Source organism: Dromiciops gliroides, chromosome 2 (genome assembly GCF_019393635.1).
Source record: "Dromiciops gliroides isolate mDroGli1 chromosome 2, mDroGli1.pri, whole genome shotgun sequence".
NCBI classification, from domain to species: domain Eukaryota; kingdom Metazoa; phylum Chordata; class Mammalia; order Microbiotheria; family Microbiotheriidae; genus Dromiciops; species Dromiciops gliroides.
The window spans coordinates 200827939-200855614 of NC_057862.1; the positions used below are offsets into that span (position 1 = coordinate 200827939).

General features: G+C 36.5%; 1 protein-coding gene across 1 annotated transcript in view; it reads left to right on the forward strand.

Annotated features, from left to right (window-relative positions):
* HEATR5A (HEAT repeat containing 5A) overlaps positions 1-27676 on the forward strand; it is a 174073-nt gene that overhangs the window by 117861 nt on the left and 28536 nt on the right. Inside the window, exons 25-28 of the mRNA XM_043988253.1 lie at positions 297-536; positions 7874-8055; positions 8757-8825; positions 10201-10380. Coding sequence (XP_043844188.1) covers positions 297-536; positions 7874-8055; positions 8757-8825; positions 10201-10380 — 671 coding nt within the window. The remainder of the gene's footprint in view (positions 1-296; positions 537-7873; positions 8056-8756; positions 8826-10200; positions 10381-27676) is intronic.

The window sequence follows — 27676 nt, forward strand, 5'->3', positions numbered from 1 at the left end:
AGATACATAAATTATAAACATAGAAATAGTTGTTCTAGTTTCAACTTGCAGTAATTTGTGTCCTTTTAAAATATAATTGAAGGGGCAGCTAGGTGGTGCAGTGGATAAAGTACCTGCCCTGGATTCAGGAGGACCTGAGTTCAAATCCAGCCTCAGACACCTGACACTTGCTAGCTGTGTGACCCTGGGCAAGTCACTTAACCCTCATTGCCCCACCAAAAAAAAAAATATATATATATATATGTATGTAATTGAATAATTTATAATGTGTCTGTTTTTTCCTAATGAAAACATAGATTTTACAACTGTTGCTTCTGTGGATACAACTCAAGAGGATGAAGTGGATAAAGGAGATGATGCCTCAGTCCTAACCTGCACAAATGATGAGAAATGCCAAACTGTTGCAAATCCACGATGGGTTACTAGAGTTTTTGCTGCTGAATGTGTTTGTAAAATAATCAAGCAGTGTGAGAATTCAGACAGTGCTCACTTCGATATTGCACTGGCTCAAGAAAGGAAAGAAAGGGATTCACGAAGTAAGTATCAGACAAGTGAACTGGCAAAATATTTGAAGGAATGCCCTATTCTTTTTAATATGTAATTTTATGCCTGATTTTTAAAACTGATACTCAGAGATATTAAAAGTAATATATTTGCTACTAGACATTATCTCATGCCTCATTATGGCATAGAGATAGCTCTAGGTTCTTGAAGGCTATACCAACAAAATTCAAATTCAGACAGATCCTTTTAAACTAGAAAGAAAGGCTTCAAATATAGGCTCAATGGTACTCTGCAAGTTCATCATCTAAAAACTAAATTTAGAAAGACCTATTCCCAGGGCAGCTAGGTGGCGCAGTGGGTAGAGCACCGGCCCTGGAGTCAGGAGTACCCGAGTTCAAATCCGGCCTCAGACACTTAACACTTACTAGTTGTGTGACCCTGGGCAAGTCACTTAACCCCAATTGCCTCACTTAAAAAAAAAAAAGGAGAAAGACCTATTCCCAGGTTGGCTGCAGGGTAATGTGTTTTTTCAGTCACAACAACTCTTAGAGAATGTCTAAGAAATTGCGGATGAGTTGTAACATGTACCCATTGATGAGCAGTACACACACTGATGAAAGCACAAATCATTTGAGTAAAAAGTTTGGCTTAGGAAATGAAAAAAGATTCAGAAAAAGTGTAACATTAATGAAATGACAGTGTGATTGTTGTCTCTTTCATATGGTTTTTATCTGGTTTTCAGAATTGATGCTTAAGTATATATGGATAGATAGATAGATAGATAGATAGATAGATAGATAGATAGATAGATAGATAGATAGATAGATAGATAGATAGATAGATTTAATTATATCAGTCTTGAAGTTTTGTTCTATAAGGAATTTAGAGATCCAGTTACCTCTGTGAACTGACAGCACTTTTGTTTGGTATAAGGGAAATTTAGAGTTATTGAAAATAATCTTAGAGGGAAATTATGAGAATAAACTAATTCTCCTATAAGACTTTAATAAGTTAACATTCCCTCACTTGTTTCTCTTTTATTTGTCTTGATATCACAAGGTTAAAGGGTATGTAAACTATACCTAAGGAGAGAGTACCTACTAAGAAGATATTTTTAGCTGCAAGATCTGCCCTTGAGAAACCTATGGACTTTGTAATTCTCAACATTTGAAATGTAGCATATTTAGGCAATGACTTAGAGCATTTGTCTACCAAAATGGCGTTTTGTTCTTTTATGTTTTCAAGGCTGGAAAGTGAAAAGGCAAACCTAATTTTTAAAATCATTTTGGTCCTTTTTTTGTTTTCATTTTATATATTGTATTCAGAGAATAAACACAAAGTTATAGGATACATTTTTTCTTAATAGTATTTTTTCCAGTTACATGTAAAGATAATATTCAGCATTCATTTTTAATTTTAATTTTTTTTTTTGGCGGGGCAATGGGGGTTAAGTGACTTGCCCAGGGTCACACAGCTAGTAAGTGTTAAGTATCTGAGGCCGGATTTGAACTCAGGTACTCCTGAATCCAGGGCCGGTGCTTTAACCACTGCGCCATCTAGCTGCCCCCGAGCATTCATTTTTGTTAGATTTTGAGCTCCAAATTTTTCTCCTTCCCTCCTTTGCCTCCCCCCTTCCCAAGACAGTAAGCAATCTGCTATAGGTTATATATGTACAATCACATTAATTTACTTTATAGGATACATTTTTAAAGCTTAATGTGCTAAATGGGTTCTTTTACAGAATTCCTTTGAATTATACTAACCAAAGTCATAACCTTTTGCCTGTCTGAGAAAAGGAAAGGTGGTAAGAGTCTATTCCTTAATTTCTCATTCATTCCTTCATTCAGCAGATACTTATTAAGCACTTAAATGTTCAAGGCACTGTGGTAAGTCCAGAAAGATAAGACAGAGTTCAGCTCTTAAGAAGTTTACTGTCTTGTGGAGCTAAGACATGTACATAAGTAACTATAGTATAAATTGGGCGCATGGAGGAGATAAAAACAAGTAATATAGTAAAAGATCCAGAGAGGGAGAACTTCATACTCTGTCTTGGGAAGAAAGGCCGAGGAGAGAAGGTAGAAGGGGAAGGGGAAAAACGTAAATGGCAGAGATAGCACCAGAGCCGAGCCTTGAAAAATGAATAGGAAGTCTGTGGGTAGAATATGCATTTCATATGTAGAAATCATTGTCAGCTAGGACAAAGAAGCCAAAAGGATGGGCTAAATATAGGAAGTATTGGGTTTGGGAAGAGCATAGAATTGAGGTGTAATATAAGATAAGGGTAGAAAAGTAGATATGAACCAACCTGTGTAAGACCTTCAATGCCAGACCAAGAGCTTTAAAATCATTGTAAGCAATGGAGAAGTATAGAAGGTCTTTTTAAAAATCATATCAAGGGGCAGCTAGGTGGCGCAGTGGATAGAGCACCAGCCCTGGAATCAGGAGTACCTGAGTTCAAATCTGGCCTCAGACACTTAACACTTACTAGCTGTGTGACCCTGGGCAAGTCACTTAACCCCAAGTGCCTCACTAAAAAAAAAAAAAAATCATATCAAGGTAGAGCCAAAATGGCAGAATAGCAGGAAGCAGCACAGTTGAGATTCCCCCAAAACTCATCCAGAAAAGACTAGAAAAATTCTGTCAATAATCTTGATAGAATAATCCAGGAAAAAAAGTCATAGGGACACAGAGAAGTATTTAGATGCTGAAGATGAACTCTAGTAAGAAGCAACCATATGCAGGTGCTATAAAGTTTACTGTACCACTCAGGGAGAGGCTATGCACCAGGGTGAGAAGAGACCCCAGACCTATATCAGATAAATGCAGGGTACAAGAACAGGTGTCCACTGGCAGTTTTATTTTCACAGCCCATTTCTAAGTCACAGATTCAGGGTGGATTGAGTAAGGATTTGCACCTAAGGTTGGCTTTTCATGATAAGGAGTTTTTTCATTTAAGGAGCAGCTTTAGGCCCTATGCAGGAACTCTGTGTGTGTGTGTGTGTGTGTGTGTGTGTGTGTGTGTGTGTGTGTGAGAGAGAGAGAGAGAGAGAGAGAGAGAGAGAGAGAGAGAGAGACTAACTGACCCCCCAGGAATAGAGCAGGTTCTCAGTTCCAATTTCTGACCCAGTCTGAAACCTGTAAAGGAATAAACACAGCAGAAATCTAAGATCAAAGGGGAACCTACAGTTTTTTCACTTTGAAACAGCATAGATTCCCATTTGGTTTTTAGTTGCTAAGTCCAGCAGCAGTCTGCTGTTGCTTAGACCCAAACCCAGATTGGAAATGGGTCAGACAAAGTAGGCATCAGTCAAATTTTGACCTGGATTGGCACTGTGGGAGCACTGAAAGCTTACATGTTCTCAGTGTGACCTGTCCCTGAGGTCCTAGAATAACGTAACATTCCATACGTCCAGGAAGTAACAAGTGAATCACCCAGACCTTTCCTCCAGAAGTACACAGAGCCTAATGCTGATGTCATGTCAGGAAGAAACCTAGAAGAATGAGCAAACAAAAAAAGGATCCTAATATAAAAAGTTATTCTGGTGATAGGGTTGCTCAAGGCACAAACCTAGAAGAGAATGATTCCAAAACATCTACAAGCAAAGCCTCAAAATCACAGTTTGCACATAAATTTGACTAGAAGTCCTAGAAGAGATGAAATAAGTTTTTTTAAAAAATTAAAATCAAAAGACTAAAAAAATAGAAGGAAATATAAAGTATCACATAAAGCAACTGACCTGGAAAACATATCAAGGAGAAAAAAAATTAAGAATCACTGGACTTGGGGGCAGCTAGGTGGTGCGGTGGATAAAGCACCAGCCCTGGATTCAGGAGGACCTGAGTTCAAATCCGACCTCAGACACTTGACACTTACTAGCTGTGTGGCCCTAGGCAAGTCATTTAACCCTCATTGCCCCGCAAAAAAAAGAAAAAAAAAAGAGCCTTGTCATCATATTTCAAGGTAATGGCCCAGATATCTTAGAACCAAAGGATAAAGTGAAAATAAAAATAATCTCATCATCCTTTCGGATGAAAGAAACCCCAAAAATGCAAACTCCCAGGGACATTATGGACAAAATTCAGAGCTTCCAGATCAGTGGGGGAAAAAAACTCCTGAAGCAACCAGAAATAAAACATTAAAGTATTGAGGAACCATAGTTAAGATCACAAATTATTTAGCAAATATCACCAAAAAGTAGCAGGATGATTGGTATACAATATTCTAGAAGCCAAAGAATATAGGGGTACTACCCAAAATAATTTACCCAGCAATAGTGAATATAATCCTACAGGAGAGAAAAGTGATCCTTTAATGAAATAGAGGAATCACAGAACCATTCTGACTGGATATACTGCTAGGCATTTGTAATTTCTGTATCAGATCTCTATCCCATTTTCCACAGAGGCTCTTCCAAACGTTTTCATCTCTCATCAAACCTATGGCTCTGGGATCATAGACAGAGTCTCATAGACAAGGCCTGGGAGTGGTTCTTGCTTTGTCTTAATCTTAACAGAAGAATGGAAAAGGGAAAAGGAATACACAAGTGGAGAAAGAGAAAGGCAAGTCAGGGCAGTTTACCTCACATAATCAGGATCCACAAGTAAACATCGCATTTCTTACAAACAAGGAGAAAAGAGTGTGGGGAGCAGCTGACACCTGAACCTCACTCTCATCTGAATTGGTCAAAAGAAGGAAAGCTACATAAAGACATATACACACACACACAGTTGGGTGAAGAAATACATTTCACTCAGTGGGAAAAAGAGGGAAAGAGAAGGGAGAATTAGAGAAAGGGTAGATTAGTACTAAGCAAGACAAGCTTTAAGGATGTACAAAAATACTAATAGCTCTTTCTGAGGTGACAAAGAATGAGGATCTGAGGGAGAATCAGTTGGAGAATGACTATGGTTTATGTAGTTTATGAATGTGATAGAATACTATTGTTATTGTGCTCTAAGAAATAATGTAGGGGGTAGTTTCAGAGAAACCTGAGAAGACTTGTATGAACTGATACAGAGTAAAATAAAAAGAACTGGGAGAACTATTTATGCAATCACAACAACATGGTAAAATAACACAACTTTGAAAGAATTCGAAGTTCTGATCAGCATAATGATCAACCATGATTCCAAAGGAATAATGATGAAACATATCACCTACCTCCTGATAAAGAGCTGAAAGACTCAGAGTGAAAAATGAAGCATATTTTTTTTTACACATGGCCAGTGCAGAAATTTGTTTGACTATACATGTTTGTAAGAGGGGGTTGTTTTTGATTCATTCTCATTGGGACTCCAGGGTTTGGGGTTTGGAGTGAAAAGTGACTTTTTGCTAATAAAAAAATACAATTTTAAAAAATCAATAGGAAATTTATTAGGCACCTATTATGTGAAGAACAGTACTAAATATGTAGTAAATATGAAGGTTAAAGACAGTTTTATTCTATAACAACCAGTTAATTACATAGCTACTTCATATCAAAATTAACTTTATGTAGAATTTAATAGTAATCCTAATCTTTTTAAACTGAAACTTTTTTTAAGGGACATAGAATGCTGGAGTTTATATAAATGTCCAGTGTAATTACTATACAAGGAACAGAATTGTTTTACAATTTCTAAAGTTGGATAGGATTATTTTTGGTAACCTTTTTTTTTTGTAACTGTTGTAAACATTCTTTTCTGTATTTCTAAGAGCCATCTGGAGAAATTGGCATAAAAATTGCTTATTTGCAAGTGGGTATGGAATAGCTTTAGAATTGGAAGAGAAATTGGCCGTTTACTCCAAACTCCTCATTTTACAGATGAGAAAGCTGAGGCACGGAGAATTTAGTTAAATTGACTTACCCGAAGTCACAGTTATTATTATTAAGTGGCAGAGAGAGGATTTGAATTCAGGTCTCTCATTCCAAAGCCAGTCAACCCTCCACTGAACTACCAGTCCACATTCAAGAACTGCACAGAATTGTTAGAAAAACATTAGGACTATTAACCCTGACTTGTGATAAATAAAATAAAACTAATCATCACCCATAGTTCTTTGGACTTTTAAAGTCTTAAATCTGATTGCTTTCCAAGTCTTTCTCATTCAGGAGTTCTTAACCTTTTTTGTATCATGGACAGATTGACTGCTTTTTTGCATTCTGATGAAGCCTATGGACCTCTTTTAAAATAACATTTTTAAATGGATAAAATAAAATACACAGTATTATGAAACTAATTATCTTAAAAACAATTATGAGAAGATGTTTTAAATAAGTTCCAGGACCCCAGAATAAAAATTAAAACTCCTAAAATGTGTTATTACTACAAGTACAAAGTAACTGTTTACTCATTTACTAATAGCTGTCTTTCACAATTCCAAAGGACTCATGATGAAAAATGCTATCCATCTCCAGAGAAAGAAATGATGGAGTCTGAAAGTAGATTGAAATTTTTTACTTTCTGGGTTTTTTTCCATGTTTTTTTCCTTTGGATCTGTAACTTTTTTCACAATATGACTAGTATTTTAATATGTTTTGCATGATTGAACATGTATAACCTACATCAAATTGCTTATTGTCTCAGGAAGGGGATGGGTTAGGGAAAGAGAAAATTCAGAACTCAAATTTTTTTAAATGAATATTAATGACTGGGGGCAGCTAAGTGGCGCAGTGGATAGAGCACCGGCCTTGGATTCAGGAGTACCTGAGTTCAAATCCGACCTCAGACACTTAACACTTACTAGCTGTGTGACCTTGGGCAAGTCACTTAACTCCAATTGCCTCACACACACAAAAAAGGATATTAATGACTAATGCAGAAATATGTTCAATGTGATTGTACATGTATAACCTATATCAGATTGCTTTCTGTCTTGGAGCAGGAAGGGAAGGAAGGGAGAAAAATTTGGAGCTCAGTGTTATAAAAACAAATGTTGAAAACTATCTTTATGTATACTGGAAAATAATAAAATATTTTATGATAAAAAATGAATGTTAAAAATTATCTTTACATGTAACCAGGAATTTTTAAAAATAGCTATTTTTCATAGGTGTTAACATTATAGTATGATTTTAAAGGGACCTCTATTTGGTCAGACTTTAAGTGATTATATGTAAATAGTTTTATTACATGTGGAATTAGCTATATTCATTATCTCTAGTTTGAAAAACCAGTATCTTCTTTGTGGTGAAGTCATAGTCTTAAGTGAAAACAAATACAAAAACTATTTCTACCTTCTTTAACCTAAGGCAAATTAAGTCAGGAGGCACATGAGAGGCATGTACATCACAAAACAAAAATAAGAAGCTGTTCATATATGAGAAATTCAGTATCAAAACAACATATTTCTTCCCCGATCAGATGTTTGTTTTCTTTTTCTTATCAGATGATTTTTTGGTGTTACATCTTGCTGACTTGATCCGCATGGCTTTTATGGCTGCTACAGACCATAGTGACCAGCTCCGTCTATCTGGTCTTCAGACACTATTAGTTGTTGTTCGGCAATTTGCAACTATTCCAGAACCAGAGTTCCCAGGTCATGTGATTCTGGAACAGTATCAAGCTAATGTAAGACTTTTTTTGTTAGATAACCTTTGGCTAGAAAAAAACTGTTGTCACAGTAAGTAGCAGTATCATTGTAAATTCTTAAGTGAAGATGTATGAACCAACTAAAATTATCAATGACCTAATTGGTATCGAAAGGTGATTTGTAACAAAATGAGGCTTCTATAAGTCTGAGAAAGAAATTTTTATTAACACTACTTTATTAATTTTGTCAATGAAGTAGCCTGACAATAAAGCTATTCACAAAACATCCAGGCAGTCATTATAACAGTAAATCATCCCAAACAGTGAAAAATTTGTTTACCCTCTCTTCAACCTATTTGTTACATGTTATTGTCACAGGAAACAGTAAGATATGTGACTTTGTGAGAGTACTCCAAACATAAAAGACAGTTTAGGTTCCTGCTATAGAACCTATATTCTAGATTTCTTTGAAACTAATTGTATTTATAGTTGTGCTTTAAGAATCTTGGAAAAGTCCTCTAGTAATATTCATCTAAGAAAACTGCCTACTATAATTTAGAGGCAGCTACTTATGACTAGAAATTAGGGAAAATGTTACTATACACTTAGCTAAGGAGAAAGACAAGGGAGTGGATTGAAATTATTTTACAATATTATCTTATAATTTATATTTTTATTGAGCTTAACCAATAGAAGCCTTCTTCTATTGATATTTGCTGTTTCTTGTGATTTATTATCAGGTGGGAGCAGCACTTAGACCAGCCTTTACTTCAGATACACCACCAGATGTGACTGCCAAAGCATGTCAGGTAAGGGCTTAAAAAGGCAGAGCTTTCAGTTGCTGAGGCTTTTTAATATGCTTTTCTATCTACTAACATTGTTTCCTTCCCCCTCCTTTTGAACGCTTGAGTTGTCATCATATTTTCAAAGCAACCATCACTGTTTTGTTTAATAAATGAAATTAATTTTGAATTGAGTTACCAGATAATCTTTTATATAAAATTTTAGATTATATGAAGTAATCAGAGACAGAATGTATGAATTAAGTCTACAGATCATCCAAAAATATTTAGGTCATTAGTTTCAATTCTTTACCAGATATCAGAATTCCTAAAAGCAACAAAATGGAATGATTATTTCACATTATATTGCAGTATTGGACTTTTATTCAGAACCTAGGTTCAACTCTTACTTCTGCCACTTACTAACTTCCTCTGTGATCTTGGGCAAAATAATTTACCCTATCTGAACTTCAGTTTCCTAATCTGTGTAAAATGAAGTTATTATTATATAAAATTGAATTCCATACTTAAAGTGGCAAAGATGGCATTATTTCTTTATTTCCCCTCACTAAGGTTCTGATTCAGAGGTTCAGCTTACCAATTAGTTGATCAAAAGATCTAAGTAGCCAGAAGGAAAAGGAGAAATAATAAAAACCTAAATAATCCACAAATGAGAAAATCATCTCTTAAACAGATACATAGATTTTCTATCTTGTGTCATCAGTAATTTCTTTAATTGATTAAAAACTTAGAAACACATGGTTTCCAAATGATCATATTCCTATTATTTATGATATGAGTAGTTTGGTTTGCTTGTTTTTAACCAAATTTTAAAATGTAGTTTTAATCTGAGAGTTATGCTGAATTCTTAAATAGTGAGTTTATTCCATCAAGACTAGAAATTTCATTTAAATGTTGATCCAAACATTTCTCTGTTTACCTGCTTTGGTAACTCTGATTACTGTGCCCCATATTAATGACCTTAAGAAAATTCTCCAGCTTAAAGTTTTTAATACTCTTCATTAAGGGGCAGCTAGATGGCGCAGTAGATAGAGCACCAGCCCTGGAGTCAGGAGTACCTGAGTTCAAATTCCTCCTCAGACACTTAACACTTACTAGCTATGTGACCCTGGGCAAGTCACTTAACCCCTATTGCCTCACTAAAAAACAAAAATGCTCTTCATTACAATCACTATATTCATTCCCTTGCTTTTGTTCAGCTCTTAAATCATGAATTTCAATTAATTTTATTGTTCTGGCCTCCATACCACCCCCAGTATTTTGCATAATACTCTTTTCAATGAACAGGTTCCTAAGATATAAATAAATAGCACCAAAATTACATGTACATCATTTACAATTTTGAAAAACAACAACACCTCTTTACTTCTTAAACTGCTAGGTTTGCAGTGCCTGGATAGCAAGTGGAGTTGTAAGTGATATTAATGATCTCCGAAGAGTTCATCAATTGCTTGTATCTTCCTTGACGAAAATACAGGCTGGGAAGGAAGCCTTGAGTCAATTATATAATGAAAGTGCTTCCACAATGGAAATCTTAGCTGTTCTCAAAGCCTGGGCAGAGGTTAGTACTTTTCTATCTTTAATTCAATTTTTAATAATTTCCTTTTTATACATTGAACTGCTAAAACTATAGAAATATTAACTGTATATATATAATATGAGTACCAAACTTTTAAGATTAAAAAATAATCTTGTACCACATTTAGGATAATTTCTTTGCCATGAAAACTGGTAATTGAGCCTTTCCCATCCCTGTTCCCAACTTAAAGCAACTATAGTGTTCCATTCCCTGCTGTTTTAAAAAGAGTTAGACAAGGAGATGTTCTAATAGTTCTATTTTCATGGTAGCTTTAAAGCAAAAAAAGTTCACATTTACCTATGTGATCCACTAAACTTTATACTCTACAATACCTAGATATTTAAGAACCTATATTGTTTCAGTTGAAAAGATACTGTTTTTTATTGCATTTTGCATGCTCTTTTATAAACTGATAAAGGTGGAAAAGACTTAGGCTCTCCCTCCCTATGGCATGATGATGGTCAGTGATTCTCCATCTAAGGAGAGGTCAAAACAAAAGGAAGTATGGGGCAGCTAGATGGCGCAGTGGATAAAGCACTGGCCCTGGAGTCAGGAGTACCTGAGTTCAAATTCAGCCTGACATTTGACACTTACTAGCTGTGTGACCCTGGACAAGTCACTTAACCCCAATTGCCTCACCCCCCCCCAAAAAAAGGGGAAGTAGTTTCAGAATTGTGGCGGGTGAAAGATGAAACAACTGAAGAAAAAAAGGTTTGAGTTTCTGAGCATTTTGATTTATTAAAACAAAGTATGCCAGTTACCTAACAAATCAGGACCAGGACACTTCCTTAGCTTATGGTCCCAAATACAGAGGGAGACAGACTTACACATTGAAAGCAATCAGATATGGCCAACTTATTAAAAGGAAACAATACAACATTAGGTAATCTGATTTCTAATTGGATGAATGATTAGGGACTTTCCAGGTCGAGGGCAAGAAAGCAAACAGGTACAATTCCTTGAATTTATTCAGTGAAGTATCCCACTCTCCCCAAGTGTCTTTAAACAATCAAAGAAACATTGGAAACAATAACTGATTGATCAGTATGGGGCCAGTTTTAAGATAAGACATATGGGTTGCTTGAGATGTACAAATGTGAAAAAACTCCTTGCATGAATCTTAGGATCTGACTGGGTTTCTGGTCAGTATAACCTAGATACTTAGTTAAGCATCTCTAAGCAACAGGTAGAGATGGTCCCATTTCCCAGCCATACAGGGCTAAGTTCAAACAGTACAATAAGGTTTTCTCCCAATTCCCACAACTGAATAAAATTTCTCCACAAGACAGAAATTGGGCTTATCTCATAATTGAATAGAAACTAAGCTAGCTCCAGAATTGAGTCACAAGATGGAGTCTCTGTGGTTCACTCAATTCATTCACTGTTCTAAGCCCCTCAGTTCTCTCAGAATATAACAGAACCTAATCTTTTTGCACACAATCAATTAGACTCACATTTCAGAGCCTAATCAAATGTGTATAATGGTCAGAATATATTTGGAAAATAACTGGTTTGGAGAAGGAAAGGGTGACTAGCAATGAGTACTAGAATACTTAGAGTACTTAATAGTTTAGAAAGTAAATACAGAGTTGGCATGCATTACTGTGAAAGAACTATGGTGGTTAAAGTTAGAAAAGAAGAAACTTGAAGATGGGGAAGAGGACATGTTTGCTGCCTTTAGATATTTTAAAGAATTCTATTTCTTCTGCTTTACACTAGAAGACAGAACTTGAACTAATTACAGGTAGGCAGATTTTACTTCAAAATAGAAGAACACATTAGGGGCAGCTAGGTGGTGCAGTGGATAAAGTACCAGCCCTGGATTCAGGAGGACCTGAGTTCAAATTCAGCCTCAGACACTTGATACACTTATTAGCTGTGTGACCCTGGGCAAGTCACTTTACCCTCATTGCCCCACAAAAACAAAAAAACAAAAACAAAAAAAACCCCAAAACGAAATAGAAGAACACTTATAATAATTAGTTCAGTCCAAAAATACAGTGGGCTGCCTGAGGAATAGTGAGTTCCACATCAATGGAACTCTTAGGTTACCGTTTGCCAAGGATCTTTTAGCAAGATTTATACTTGGCATAAAGTTGAGCTAGATGATCTATTGATGGTCCCTTTCAAATCTGATATTTAGCAACTCTAAATATGGATAATCAAATTAAATAATATATGTAAAGCATGTTAAAAACCATAGAAGACCATATAAAAGCTTGTGATGATGATGATGAAGAAGAAGAAAAAGAAAAAGGAGGAAGAAGAAGAAGGGAAAAAACATTTAGTCTAATTTACAGGAGATTAGGAAATTTTTTACCTTGAAAGTGATTAAAAAGGAACTTAAACTTTCCGTTGATGACATGGAAGGATATAGAGAAGTCCATCTTCTTTATATACAACCAGTTCTCACTTAACACAAGTGGACAGTTCTGTAGACTTACCTCTTGTGAGTTTCATGTTGTCCCACCCCCTCCAAAGCTCTGTGCCCAGCAGCCAGAGTGGATTCAGTGACTGGAGTGGAGGACGCTTGGCAAATAATCATCAAGAAATGCAAAAAGAAATAATTTAAGCCGAAAAAAGATGGCAGAAGACTGAGCATTGGAAGAAAGATTCCTCCAAGGAAGCCAAAATGAGCTCAGATAAGCAGGCCAGAAGCTTTCTAATACTCTGACCAGAGATACCCTTCAGGTTCCTAGGAGTCTCTGAGGCATGCAGAATAACAGAAAGCTTAGCTAAGCTACTGGGAAGGAGCAGGAGAGCTGGACATATAACCAACTACAAGTAGATTTTCTAATTTTTTTTCCTAGAATAATATTTTATTTTTTCCCAATTACATGTTTAATGTTAATTTTTAAATTTTGTGTTCCAAATTGCCTCCCTTTTCCCCATCTCTTCCTCCTCTCTGAGATGGTAAACAAATTGATATAGATTGTACATGGACAGTCATGTAAAACAAATTTCCATATTTGTCATGTTATGAAAGAAGACACTGACCAAAAAAGAAAGTGAAAAATAGTATACTTTGATTTGCATTCATACTGTATTAGTTCTTTCTCTGGAGGTGGGAGCGTTTTTTAAACTGAGTCCTTTGTTTGGATCATCATATTGCTGAGAATTACTATGTCATTCATGGTTGATCATTGTACAATATTGCTATTACAGTACATTAAGGAACAATGTTCTCCTGGTTCCGTTCACTTCACTTTGCATCAGTTCATGTAAGTCTTGCCAGGTTTTTCTGATATCATCCTCTTTGTCATTTCATATAGCAAAATAATATTCCACTACATTCATGTAATATGACTTGCCCCAGTTGATGAGCATCCCCTCAATTTTCAATTCTACCACAACAAAAAGAGCTGCTATAAATATTTTTGTATAAATCAGTTCTCTACCTGCTCCTTTTTTAAAAAATCTCTTTAGCATGCAGACCTAATAGTGTTATTGCTCGATCAGAGGGTATGAACAGTGTGGTTGCCCTTTGGGCATGGTTGCTCTCTAAAACATTTAGATCAATTCATAACTCCAACAGTGCATTCGTGTCCCAATTTTCCCACATCCTGTCCAAAATTTTTCATTTTCCTTTTCTGTCTTACTAGCCGATCTGATAGGTATAAAGTAGTACCTCAAAGTTGTTTCAATTTGCATTTCTCTAATAAATAGGAATTTAGAGAATTTTTTCATATGACTACAGATAGCTTTGATTTCTTCATCTGAAAACTGCCTTGTTCATAATCCTTTGACCATTTATCAATTGAGGAATGATTTACATTCTTATAAATTTGACTCAGTTCTGTATATATGGGGAAAATGAGGCCTTTATCAGACATACTTGCTGTAAAAATTATTTCCCAGATTTCTACTTTCCTTCTAATCTTGGTTACATTGGTTTTAATCTATGCAAAACCTTTTTAATTTAATATGATCAAAATTGACCAGTTTACAGTTCTTAATGCTCTCTATTTCTTGTTTGGTCATAAATTCTTCCCTTGTCCATAGATCTGATAGGTTAACTATTCCTTGCTCCCTTGGTTTGTTTACGGTATCATTTTTATATCTAAATCATGTACCTATTTTAAACTTTTCTTGGTATACAGTGTAAGATACTGGTTTAAACCTAGTTTCAGCTATACTGCTTGCCAATTTTCCTAGCAATTTTTGTCAAATACTGTGTTCTTATCCCAAAAGCTTAGGTCTCTGGGTTTATCAAACACTAGATTACTATGGTCATTTACTACTGTATGTTTCATACCTAATCTATTCCACTGATCCATCACTCTATTTCTTAGCCAAATACCAGATTGTTTTGATGATTACTGCTTTTAAATACAGTCCGAGATCTGGTATGGCTAGACCACTTTCCTTCACATTTTTTTAAGTTAATTTAATAATCAGTTTTATTATAGTGGCCTGGCTTACTCATGAGCAGCTGATGTTTTTTCAGTTATGTAGATCTGACTTTATTTGTGTGAAAAGTGTTTTGTAATTGTGTTCATTTAGTTCCTCAGTTTGTCTTAGCAGGTAGGCTCATAATTATTTTATTTTATTTCCAGTTATTTTAAATGGAATTTCTCATTCTGTTTTGCTGCTGGGCTTTGTTGCTAAAATATAGAAATTCTAATGATTTATGTGGGTTTCTTTTATATCCTGCAACCTTTCTAAATACAATAATTTTTTTAGTTGATTCTCTAGGATACTCCAAGTAAACAATCATCATTTGCAAAGAATGATAGTTTTGTTATCTCATTGCTTATTCTAATCCCTTCAATTTCATTTTCTTATTGCTATAGCTAACATTTGTAGTGCAGTATTGAATAATAGTGGTGATACTTCACTTCTGAAATTATTGGGAAGGCTTCTAGCCTATCTCCATTACAGATAATGCTTGCTGATGATTTTAGATAGATACTACTTATCATTTTAAGGAAAGTTCCATTTATTCCTATGCTTTCTAGTGTTTTTAATAGGAATGTGTGTTTTATTTTGTCAAAAGCTTTTTCTGCATCTATTGAGATAAGTATATAATTTCTGTTGGTTTTGTTATTGATATGGTCAGTTATGCTGATAGTTTTCCTAATATTGAACCAACTCTGAATTCCTGGCATAAATCCCAGTGGTCATAATATATTATCCTTGTGATATATTGCTGTACTTTCCTTGCTAGTATTTCATTTAAAATTTTTGCATTAGGGAAATTGGGCTATAGTTTTTTCTCTTCCTGATTTATGTATCAGCACCATATTTGTGTCATAAAAGGAACTGAATATGACTCCTTCTTTACCTATTTTTCTAAATAGTTTATATAGTATTGGAATTAATTGTCCTTAAAGTCTTGAGTTCCACATTTTATCCCTCTTTCCCTCCCTCCCTTTCCTCCTTCCTGAGGTGGTAAGCAGTCAGATATAGGTTATACATGTGCAGTTATGTAAAACATTAACATATTAGTAATTTTGTAAAAGAAAACTTGAATAAAAGAAGAAAGTGAAAAATAGCATGCTTCAGTCTGTATTTAATCAATATCAGTTATTTCTCTGGAAGAAGATATTATGTTTCATCAGTCCTTTGGAATTGTCTTAGATAATTATATTGCTGAGACTAGCTAAGTCATTCATAGTTCTTCTTCAAATAATATTGCTGTTACTGTGTACAACAATCATCTCATTCTGTTCACTTCACTATTCATCAGTTCATGTTATCTTTCTAGGTTTTTCTGAAATCCTCCTGCTTGTCATATTTTATAGCACAGTAATATTACAATTATATGCCACAGGCTATTTAGCCATTCCCAAATTGATGAGCATCCCTTTGATTTCCATTTCTTAGCCACCACAAAAAGAATGCTATACAATTTCTTTTTTCTACAGTGGGGTTATTGAAGTATTCAGTTTCCTCTTCTGTCAATCTAGGTAGTTTTACAAGTAGATTTTCAAAGAAAAAACGAGTTGTCCAAAAGGACTACAAAAGTGCCCAGAACAAATGAAGCAAGAAATAAAAATGAAATAGTAGCTTTAGAGAGGAAAAAGTTGGATAGAGAATAAATAGCTTAGAATTGGAGGTGGAAATTCTTACCCAATTACCCTGTAAATGAGATTGGAACAAATAACTCATTGCATCTAAGAGGCAGAAAGTCATATTAGGAAGGAAATTAAAATTTTTTTTAGAAAAGAAGAAAATGTAAGCTATGTTATTATCAGAAACAATTGAACCTGGAAACAAGTTGAGAAGAAATAACTTAAGAATCCTTAGACTCCTTGAAAACCATGACCAAACAAAAAACTTTGGCACCATATTTTAGAAAATCATAAAGTGACTCAGAAATATAGTAAGAATTTACCTGTCACCTCCTAAAGGAACTTTTAGGAAAAAGAAAAAAGTTTGAGTACCAAGGAACCAGTCAAGTTACGCAAGACTTGGTAGCATCTAAATTATAGTATAGGAAATCTTGGAAGATGATTGTCCAAAAGGCACAAGTAAGAGGCTTGAAACCAAGATAAACTTACTAAGCCTTACAAATTGAATATGATCTTACCAGGGACAAAATGGATCTTTAATAAAATAATGTACTTTCAAGAATTGCTATGGGGCGGAGCCAAGATGGCAGAAGGTAGTGACTTCTTTCAGCTCTCCCCAAAACCCCTCCAAATACCTTCATATAATGCCACAAGACAAGTCCTAGAGCAGCAGAACCCACAAAAAGACAGGGTAAAATCATTTTCCAACTAAAGACAATTTAGAAGGTCATCAGGAAAGGTCTGTTATAACAGGGTGAGAGTGGAGCACAACCCAGCACAAGGCCACACCAGTGCAACCACAGCCACAGCCAACTAGGAACAGGCCTAGGGAGCCTCTGAATCAGCAGCTGCAGCAACTGCTTCTGGAACTCAAACCAAAGACAGTAAGGGGGTTGATCAGTTGGCCAGAAGGAGATTAAAGGGATCACTTTGCTAGCACTAAGGCAGGACTCTGTTGTTTTGCCCATAATCTGATCTAGGTAACAGTCTTGGGTGGCATTCCCAGGCAGGGGAGGAGCACAAGCACTGAAGAGCTTGCAGCCACAGTGGAGCAGAACTCTGTTCATAGTTCCAGGGCAGAAAAGCAAACCTGTGGTTGCTTGTAGACCAGAGCACAGGCCAGAAGAGTAGTAAACATACCTCTCCTTAAATCATACCACCCTGGAAAAACTAAAAACTTACAAATTCCTAGAAGTATCTCTGAAAACAGCTACACAAATCTCCTGAAGCTTGGAACAATGCACCATCCACCCTGGAAGCAGTGCCCCACTTTAACAAAGAGATAAAAGTCAAGAAATAGACTGGGGAAATGAGCAAACAGAAAAAAAAAAATGCTGATCATAGAAAGTCTCTATGGTGACAAGGAAGATCAAAATACACCCTCAGAAGAAGATAACAAAGTCAAAGCCCCTACATCCAAAGCTTCCAAGAAAACTATGAATTGGCCATAGAATTGCTCAAAAAGGACTTTGAAAATCATGTAAGAGAGGTAGAAGAAAAAATGGAAAGAGAAATGAGAGTAAAGCAAGAAAATCATGAAAAAAAAAAAGACAGCAGCTTGGTAAAGGAGACAGAAAAAAATACTGAAGAAAATAACACTAAAAAATAGACTAGGCCAAATGGTAAAAGAGGTACAAAAAGCCAATGAGGAAAAGAATGCCTTGAAAAACCAAATTGGCCAAATGAAAAAGGAGGTATAAAAGTTCTCTAAAGAAAATAACTCCTTAAAAATTAGGATTGAGCAAATGGAAGCTAATGACTTTATGAGAAATCAAGAAACAATAAAGCAAAACCAAAAGAATGAAAAAAATAGAAGGCAATGTGAATTATCTCATTGGAAAAAACAACTGACTTAGAAAATAGATCCAGGAGAGATAATGTGAAAATTATTGGAGTACCTGAAATCCATGATCAAAAAAAGATCCTAGACATCATCTTCCACGAAATTGTTGGGAAAATTGCCCTGATATTCTAGAACCAGAAGGTAAAATAGAAATTGAAAGAATGCAGCGATCACCTCCTGAAAGAGATCCCAAAATGAAAACTTCCAGGAGTATCATAGCCAAATTCCAGAGCTCCCAAGTCAAAAAGAAAATATTGCAAGTAGCCAGAAAGAAATAATTAAAGTATTGTGGAGCCACAGTCAGAATAACACAAGATCTAGCAGCTTCTACATTAAAGGATCAGAGGGCTTGGAATATGATATTCCGGAGGGCAGAGGAACTGGTATTACAACCAATAATCACATACCCAGGAGCACCTTCCCCCTTCAGGGGTAAAAATGGGAATTCAATGAAAGAGGACTTTGAGGCATTCTTGATGAAAATACCTGAGCTGAATAGAAAATTTGATTTTCAAATACAAGACTCTAGAGAAGCATAAAAAGGTAAACAGGAAAAAGAAATCATAAGGGATATTAAAAGGTTAAACTGTTTATATTCCTGCATAGGAAGATGATACTTGTAATTCATAAGAACGAAGGAGTGTATATATAGACAGAGGGCATAGGTGTGATTTGAATATGAAGAGATGATATCTTTTTTTAAATATTTTTAATGAAAATTAAATTAAGGGGTGAGAAAGGAATACACTGGGAGAAAGACAAAGGGACAGGTGGAATGGGCTAAAGTATCTCACATAAAAGAAGCAAGAAAAAGCTTATCCAGTGGAGGGGAAGATAGGGGAGGTGCTAGGGAGTGAGTGAAAGAATTGCTAATGAAAAGGCCAGAGGAGAGTATAGAACATACAAACAAAGGAGCCAAGAAAAACATAGAAAAGTTAATGCCTTTGAACAATTGAAATAGCCTGAACAATGATGAAGCACTTACATGTTGATAAGAGAAGATGCAAATGCACCTTCCCAACTCCCAACATTTTCACCAGTGAGAGTGAATTATGTAAGACAGAGAGCCTAGGTTGTTCTGTTCTGTTTTTATTATCTTAAGAGAGGAAAGGAAGGGGAGGGGAAAGGACTATAAAGTGGAAAGAATAGGGAAGAAAGGTGAGGAATATCCTAATTCTTATTAAGGGGAGCAGAAGAAAAGGAGTATACAAACATGAAGGAAGAGGTGGGCAAACCAGGCATCCTCAGAGTGAGGATGATGCTCAGTCTTAACTAAAGAAAAGGTGGAATACACTGAGAGTTTGGTATAGTAATACATTAAACTCAATAGGCAAACAGGGTTTAAGAGGAATTGTTGCTGGGATACTCACAAGCAATAAAATTCAGCTATATTTGTGGATCATAAAGTGGGAGATTAAAAGAAGAGAAAGTATTAGAATCTGTGATCAAGGTCGGGGGGGGACAATGAGCTGTAGAATTAAAAAAGACTACTTCAGTTACAGATTTATTACAATTCTCCCCTTTATCACCCTTTTCTTTGTAAAGAGGGGTGCGGATTGGAAAATATGAGAAAATATGATGAATCCACAACATAAACATGGGCTCCTAAAGTAATGAATGAAGCTTAAATAGGTAACCAAAACAGCTATATTCATAGGCATGGTAAATAAAACCTATTGTAGCCTGATTTGTAAAGATACTATAGTATTTCTTTCTGGCCTGTGCCATCTCCATTATATGATTAACAATAGCAAAAGTGTAAGGCTTTGTATAATTTTCCCTAGTTCAGTGTGTCACTGCATCCATGGATGGGTGCACAGCTGCTTACAGTCTCTGTATGGATATAATATGAAGTCTGTTATTGACAGAGTTAAGATTACCACAGGCATATTTACAAAATTATTCATGTGATTTAGATACTGTTAGAGGGGGTGAAGCCAAGATGGTGGAAAGAAGCCAGGAAGTTGCCTAAGCTGTCCCCAGTTTCTCTTGGAAACAACTTTAAGTCAAGTCTCTAAAAGGATTCTGTAGTGACAGAACCCATAAAAAGATGGAGTAACAATTTTCCAGCTTACGATAACATAGAAGGACCTCAGGAAAGGTCTGTCTCCCTTGGGTAAAGGAGGAGTGCAGCCTAGTGCAGACAGTATTTGGGCAAACCATTGGGATGCTCTTAGCCACAGCACAGATTAGCAACCAAGGCTCCTTGGTCGTGGCACAGTAGGCCAGCTGTGAGACCTCCAGCCCCAATGCAGAAGGCAAACTTCCAGCCCTGGAACACTGGCACAACAGGCAGGAGTAGGCTGGGCTGCCACAGTGCAATGGGCAAGCCACAAGAGATCCCTGAGATCCCTGTGTAGAAAACCAGTGATGAAGCCCCTGTTCCCCAGTGCAAGAATCTTAAGACAGTGCCCCCCTGGGCCCCAGAAGCAGAGCTCAACTTTAAAAGTCATAAAACAGGCTAAAAAAGGCCTGATCACAGAAAGCTACTATGGCAAAAGGGAAGACCAAAACAAACTCAGAAGAGGACAATAGTGTCAAAATGCCTACATGTAAAGTCTCAAAAGGAAATATGAATTGGTGTTAAGTCCCAAAAACCTTCTTGGGAGGATTTTAAAAATCAAATGGGGGGGGCAGCTAGATGGCGCAGTGGTTAAAGCACCGGCCCTGGATTCAGGAGTACCTGAGTTTAAATCTGGCCTCAGACACTTGACACTTACTAGCTGTGTGACTCTGGGCAAGTCACTTAACCCCCATTGCCTGCAAAACAAAACAAAACAAAACAAAAAAATCAAATAAGGAGAGGTAGGAGGATAATTAGGAAAAGGAGAGTTATATAAGAGTCAACTGTTTGGAAAAGGAAGGACAAAAATTGACTGACAAAAACAGTTCCTTCAAAAATACAATTAGAATTAACACACACACCCAACTGGGTGGAGTAATCTATTTAATTTGGGCTGTAAATGAGCCTAACACTCATCAGAATTGGCTCAAAGACCTCAATCTCATCTGTATTGGCTCAAGGAGGGAATGACATACCCACTCAATTGGGTGGAGTAATCTGTCTAGCCCAACCGGAAAATAGGAGGGGAAGGGGATAAAGGGAGAGGGGCAAAAGATAGAAGGGCAGATTGGGGGAGGTAACAGAAGCAAATCGCTTTTGAAGAGGGATAGGGTGAAAGAAGATGGATAATAGGATAAATATCATGGGGAAGGGAAGAGGATGGAAGGGAAACAGTTAACAATAGTAATCTTGAAAAAGAGAAAAGGGGGGAAAATTGTACAAAAGATATTTATAGCTACTCTTTGTGGTGGTTAAGAATTGAGAATCAAGGGAATGTCCATCAGTTGAGGAATGACTGAAGAAGCTGTGGTATATGATTGTGGTGGAATGGTATTGTGCTATAGGAAATGACAAACAGGATGATCCCAGAAAAACCTGGAAAGACTCATGAACTGATGTATAGTGAAGTGAGCAGAGCTGGGAGGACATTGTGCATAGTGACAGCAGTATTGTTCAATGAGCAATTGTGAATGACTTAACTACTTTCAGCAATGCAATCACCCAAGACAATCCCAGGGGACTAATGAGGAAGCTTACTATCCACCCCCATAGAAAGAACTGATAAAAAAAGAGCACTTGTGGATTGTACATATATATAACCTGGTTGCTGTCTTGTGGAGGGGAAGGGGGGGGGGAGAAAAATTTGGAACTCTAAATCTTATGAAAATGAATGTTGAAAACTACCCTTACATGTAAATGGAAAAAATAAAATAAATGTTTGTTGCAAAAACAAACAAAAAAATACAATTGGACAGATGGGGGGAAAATCCACTGAAGAAAACAACTCCTTAAAAAGTAGAATTAGCCAAATAGAAAAGGAGGTTTAAAAAAAGCTAACTGAAGGAAATAATTCCTCAAAAAATTAGAATTGGGAAAAGTGAAAGCTAATGACTCTATGAGACATCCAGAATCAATCAAACAAAATCAAAAGAATGAAAAAATAGAAGAAAATGTAAAATACCCCACTGGAAAAACAACTGACCTAGAAAATAGATCCAGAAGAGATAACTTAAGAATTATTGAGGGGGCAGCTAGGTGGCGCAGTGGATAAAGCACCGGCTCTGGATTCAGGGGGACCTAAGTTCAAATCCAGCCTCAGAAACTTGACACTTACTAGTTGTGTGACCCTAGACAAGTCACTTAACCTTCATTGCATCGCCTCCCCAAAAAATTATTGAACTACCTGAAAGCCATGATCAGTAAAAGAGTCAGGACTGCATCTGTCAAGAAATTATCAAGGAATACTCTCCTAATAGCCTAGAACCAGAGGGTAAAATAGTCATTGAAAAAAATCTACCAGTCACCTCTTGAAAAAGATCCCAGGGGCAGCTAGATGGCGCAGTGGATAGAGTACCGGCCCTGGAGTCAGGAGTACCTGAGTTCAAATCCGGCCTCAGACACTTAACACTTACTAGCTGTGTGACCCTGGGCAAGTCACTTAACCCCAATTGCCTCACCCAAAAAAAAAAAGAAAAAGAAAAAAGAAAAAGATCCCAAAGTGAAAACTTGAAGGAATACTGTAGTCAAATTCCAGAATTAGGAAGTAATGGAGAAAATGCTGTGAGCAGCCAGAAAGAAACCATTCAAATATCAAGGCACCATATTCAGGAATTAAACAGGAGCTGGCTGTTTCAATATTGAAGGATAGGAGGGCTTGGAAGATGATATTCAGGAAAGCAAAGGAGCTTTGATTACAACCAAGAGTCAACTACCCAGCAAAACTGATCTCAGTCTTTCAGGGGAAAAGATGGATATTCAATTAAATAGGGGACTTTCAAACTTTGTTGATGAAAATACCAGAGCTAAACAGAAAACTTGATCTTCAAATAAAGACTCAAGAGAAGCATTAAAAGGTAAAGAGTAGGGGCGGCTAGGTGGCACAGTGGATAAAGCACCGGCCCTGGATTCAGGAGTTCCTGAGTTCAAATCCGGCCTCAGACACTTGACACTTACTAGCTATGTGACCTTGGGCAAGTCACTTAACCCCCACTGCCCTGCAAAAAAAAAAGGTAAAGAGTAAAGAAAAAGAAAAAAACATGCTATTCAATAAGATTAAACTGTTTATACAGCCTTACATGTGAAGATGATACTTGTAACTCTTGAGAACTGTATTTCTATTAGGGCAGTTAGAAGGAGTATAGATAGATGGTGTGGGTTTAAGTTGACTTTAATGATATAAAAAAATTAAGGGGTGAAAAAAGTAATATATCGGGAAAGTAGGAAAATGGGAGACAGAATAGGATAAATTATATCACATGAAGAGGTGCAAAAGACCTATTAGACTAGAAAGAAAGAAGGAAGGGGGTGAGCATCGTTTGAACCTTACTCTCATTGAATTTGGCTCAAACAGGGAATAACATACACACTCAGTTGGGTAGAGAAATTGACCTAACCTTACAAGGAAGTAGGAGGGTAATGGGGAAAGAAAAGGGAAGGGAGAGTGCTGGTAGAAGAAAAGGCAAATTGAGTGAGATAGTGGTCAGAAGCAAAACATTAGTGAGGAGAAACAGGTTGAAAGGGAGGAAAGTATAAACAAGGGGGAAAATAGGATAGAGGGAAATATACAGTAATCATAACTGTAAATGTGAATGGGATGAATTTTCTCATAAAAATGGAAGAGGATAGCAGAGAAGATTAAAAAACAAAATCTTACAATATGTTGTTTACAAGAAACACATTCAAGGCAGAGAGAGAGAGTAAAGGTTGTTTCATCAAGGAAACACAGTGTTCCTCAAAGAAACAAAGCGGGGAATGTGTTAAGATGATGGAATTTGGCAGACTGATTGGGATGGCCCACACCTGGCCTGCCCTGAGTGACGCATGCTGCTGATGTCAGTGGGAGAAACCACTCTCCACAGGCAGTTTGAAGGACCTCCCCTTTGGGGGGAGGAAGAGTAAATGCTCGCTGAGGGGAGGGAGAGTAAATGCTCACTGAGAAGAGCTCAGGCTCCTGCTGGAGTCACTCTCTTTCTGGTGGTGTGAGCTGCAGGAGCAGATGAGAAAGAGGTTCTTTCTTAGCAGTTTTGTCCTATGGGTCCTAGCTGTTTTCCATTGAAGCTACAAGACCCCAGGTGGTGAGTTAACACACGAGCCCTGCTCTTTTGAATTAGCTAAACTGGAAGTGGGTTTGGGGATTTTATAGATTCAGGTTAGAGTTATGGGGATTGTATGTATTTCTTTTTCCCTATTCCTTTGTCTTTGATTTTATTAATTTTATCTTTTCTGTTTATTTTATTCCCATTAATAAAACCTGATACATTTATGGAAAAGAGGCTGTTAGGCTCCTTTCTTATTGGCCTGGAAGAAATATTTAAAAAGGCAGTTTGGAGGGGAGGGAGCTTCGGACCTAGCGGTCCCTCATTATTTCTGGGACCCCAATATTATGGTGAGCCACTCAATTAACTCTCCCTATATTAAATTTGGCCCCAAAAGGTAAAAGGCTCAGTAGAAGATAATATGCTTCAGCTGAAGAAAAAAAAAAGCAAAAGTAGCAATCCTGATCTCAAAGTACAAGCAAAAATAGACCTAATTAAAAGAGATAAGGAAGGAAACTACATTTTGCTAAAAGTTACCATTAACTGGCAAAGAATTGGAAATCGAGGGGTTATGCCCATCAATAGGGGAATGGCTAGACAAGTTGTGGTATATTAATGTAATGGAATACTATTGTGCTGTAAGAAACGATGAGCAGGAGGAGTTCAGAGAAACCTGGAAGGACTTACATGAACTGATGCTGACTGAGAGGAGCAGAACCAGGAGAATATTATAAACAGTAACAGCAACATTGTGTGATGACTTGGCTCTTCTCAGCAGTGCAACAATCCAAAACAGTTTCAAAGAAATTGTGATAAAAAATGTTCTCAACATCCAGAAAAAAGAACTGTGAATTATGAATGCAGATTGAACCATACTGTTTCTACTTTTGGACTGTTGTTTTCCCTTCTTTTTTGAGGTTTTTCCCTTGTGTTCTGATTCTTCTTTCACAAGATGACTAATGTAGAAATATGTTTAATGTGATTGTACATATACATCAGACTGCTTTCCATCTTGGGGAGGAGGGAGGGAAGGGAGGGTAGGAGAAAAATTTGGAACTAAAAATCCTGTGAAAAAAAAATGTTGAAAACTATCCTTATATGTAACTGGAAAATAATAAAATACTTTTTAAAAAATAAAAGGTACCATTAACAATGAACTAATACCAATAATAAACATATATGTACCAAGTGGTATAACATCCATATTCTTAGAGGAGAAGTTCAGTGATTTACAGGAAGAAAGACAGCAAAACTATACTAGTAGGGGACCTCAACCCTCTCAGGACTAGATAAATCTAACCACAAAATAAACAAGAAGTTAAGGAAGTGAATAGAATTTTAGAAATCTTAATGTTTTTGTTTTGTTTTGTCTTGTTTTTTAAAGTGAGGCAATTGGGATTAAGTGACTTGCCCAGGGTCACACAGCTAGTAAGTGTCAAGTGTCTGAGGCCAGATTTGAACTCAGGTACTCCTGACTCCAGGGCCGGTGCTCTATCCACTGCGCCACCTAGCTGCCCCTAAATTTTTAATGTTTTTTTTTTTTTTAAGTGTAGAAATCTTAGATATGATTGTCCTCTGAAGACAACTGAATGGGGATAGAAAGGAATATACCTTTTTCTCAACAGTACATAGCATGTACACAAAAATTAACCATGTATTAGAGCATAAAAACCTCACAGTCAACCACAGAAAGGCAGAAGTATTAAATGTAACCTTTTCAGATCACAATGCAATAAAAATTATGTATAATAAAGGGCCATGGAAAGACGGACTAAAAATTAATTGGAAACTAAATAATCTCATCCTAAAAAATGAATGGGTCAAACAATAAATCATAGAAACAATTTCATCAAAGAGAATGACAATAATGAGATAGTATTCCAAAATTTAGTGGATGCTGCCAAAGCAATTCTTAGGGGGAATTTTATATCTGTAAATGCTTACATGAATTTAAAAAAGAGACATAGGAGATCAATGAATTGGGCATACAACTAAAAAAGCTAGAAAAAAAAATTTGATGCTATTAGAAAAGCTGACAGGTTTTTGGTATCCAATGGTGGTAAATGTTTTTCCTTAACAGAACTCACAGTGAAAAATTCTCAATCTAATGTAGTGTCTGCGATTGCAGAAAGTGTATTTACTTCCAGCCTAGCACATAACTTCAGACTCTATCCCCAAAAAAGAATTTTTTTTTGTTACTCAAGTTTAGTAGAACTGTATTTTCAATAGGAATTTGACAAAAGGCCCATTAGAAAGCTATTAGCAGGGCAGCTAGATGGCACAGTGGATAGAGCACCAGCCCTGGATTCAGGAGTACCTGAGTTCAAATCCAGCCTCAGACACTTAACACTTACTAGCTGTGTGACCCTGGGCAAGTCACTTAACCCCAATTGCCTCACTAAAAAAAAAAAAGAAAGAAAGCTATTAGCTATCACTTAAGAGATTTTTTCTTAACAGATAAGAATTCATTACTGTCACTACTGCTGAGATTGCTGTTTTCTCATTCATGAAGAAGACAGACTGGGAATTCTAGAGAGAACCAAATTATATGTCCTGTATACTTAATCATTTATCCTTAATGTTTTTCCCTCCATATTGGAAAAATCAATAGTTCTCTAACTTTTTGCTCCTAGAACAGTATTCTTTGCCTTCATGTATGTGTCACATTGGATTGCTTATGTTTGCAACAAAAAAGGGATTCATGGAAGTCAGGTCTCCAGGCCTTGGGCCTCTTCTCCTCCCCTTCACCTTTTTAAAAAAATTCTCCAAGATTCATAGCCAAAGGAAGCAGCTTTGCACCTCCATATAGGTAGACAGTTGTGGCCTTTCCAAGGCAAAGACAAGAAGATCAGGCAGCAAAGCTACAAGTGTGGGGTACTCACGTAACACATCCTTAGAGAACCAGTTGGCCAATACACATACCAGAACTAGAATTTAAAACAGTTGTTGCCCTTAAAATTAATTCTAAATGACTCTTTTTCAGAGAGGAAACTTTTAGGGGCAGCTAGGTGGCACAGTGGATAGAGCACTGGCCCTGGAGTCAGGAGGACCTGAGTTCAAATCCAGCCTCAGACACTTGACACATTTACTAGCTGTGTGACCCTGGGCAAGTCATAACCCCACTTGCCTCAATAACACCCCCCCCCCCAAAAAAAAAAAAAGAAACTTAAGAATTGAGAATTTGATTACTTTTTCATGCCTTTAGTTTTGTATTTTGTACAAAGTATGATTGATTCTTCTGATCTCCCAATGTAATGTTATGTCATGGACCTCTTTGGAAATCTGATAAAGTATATAGACCCCTTCTCAGAATGTTTTTAAA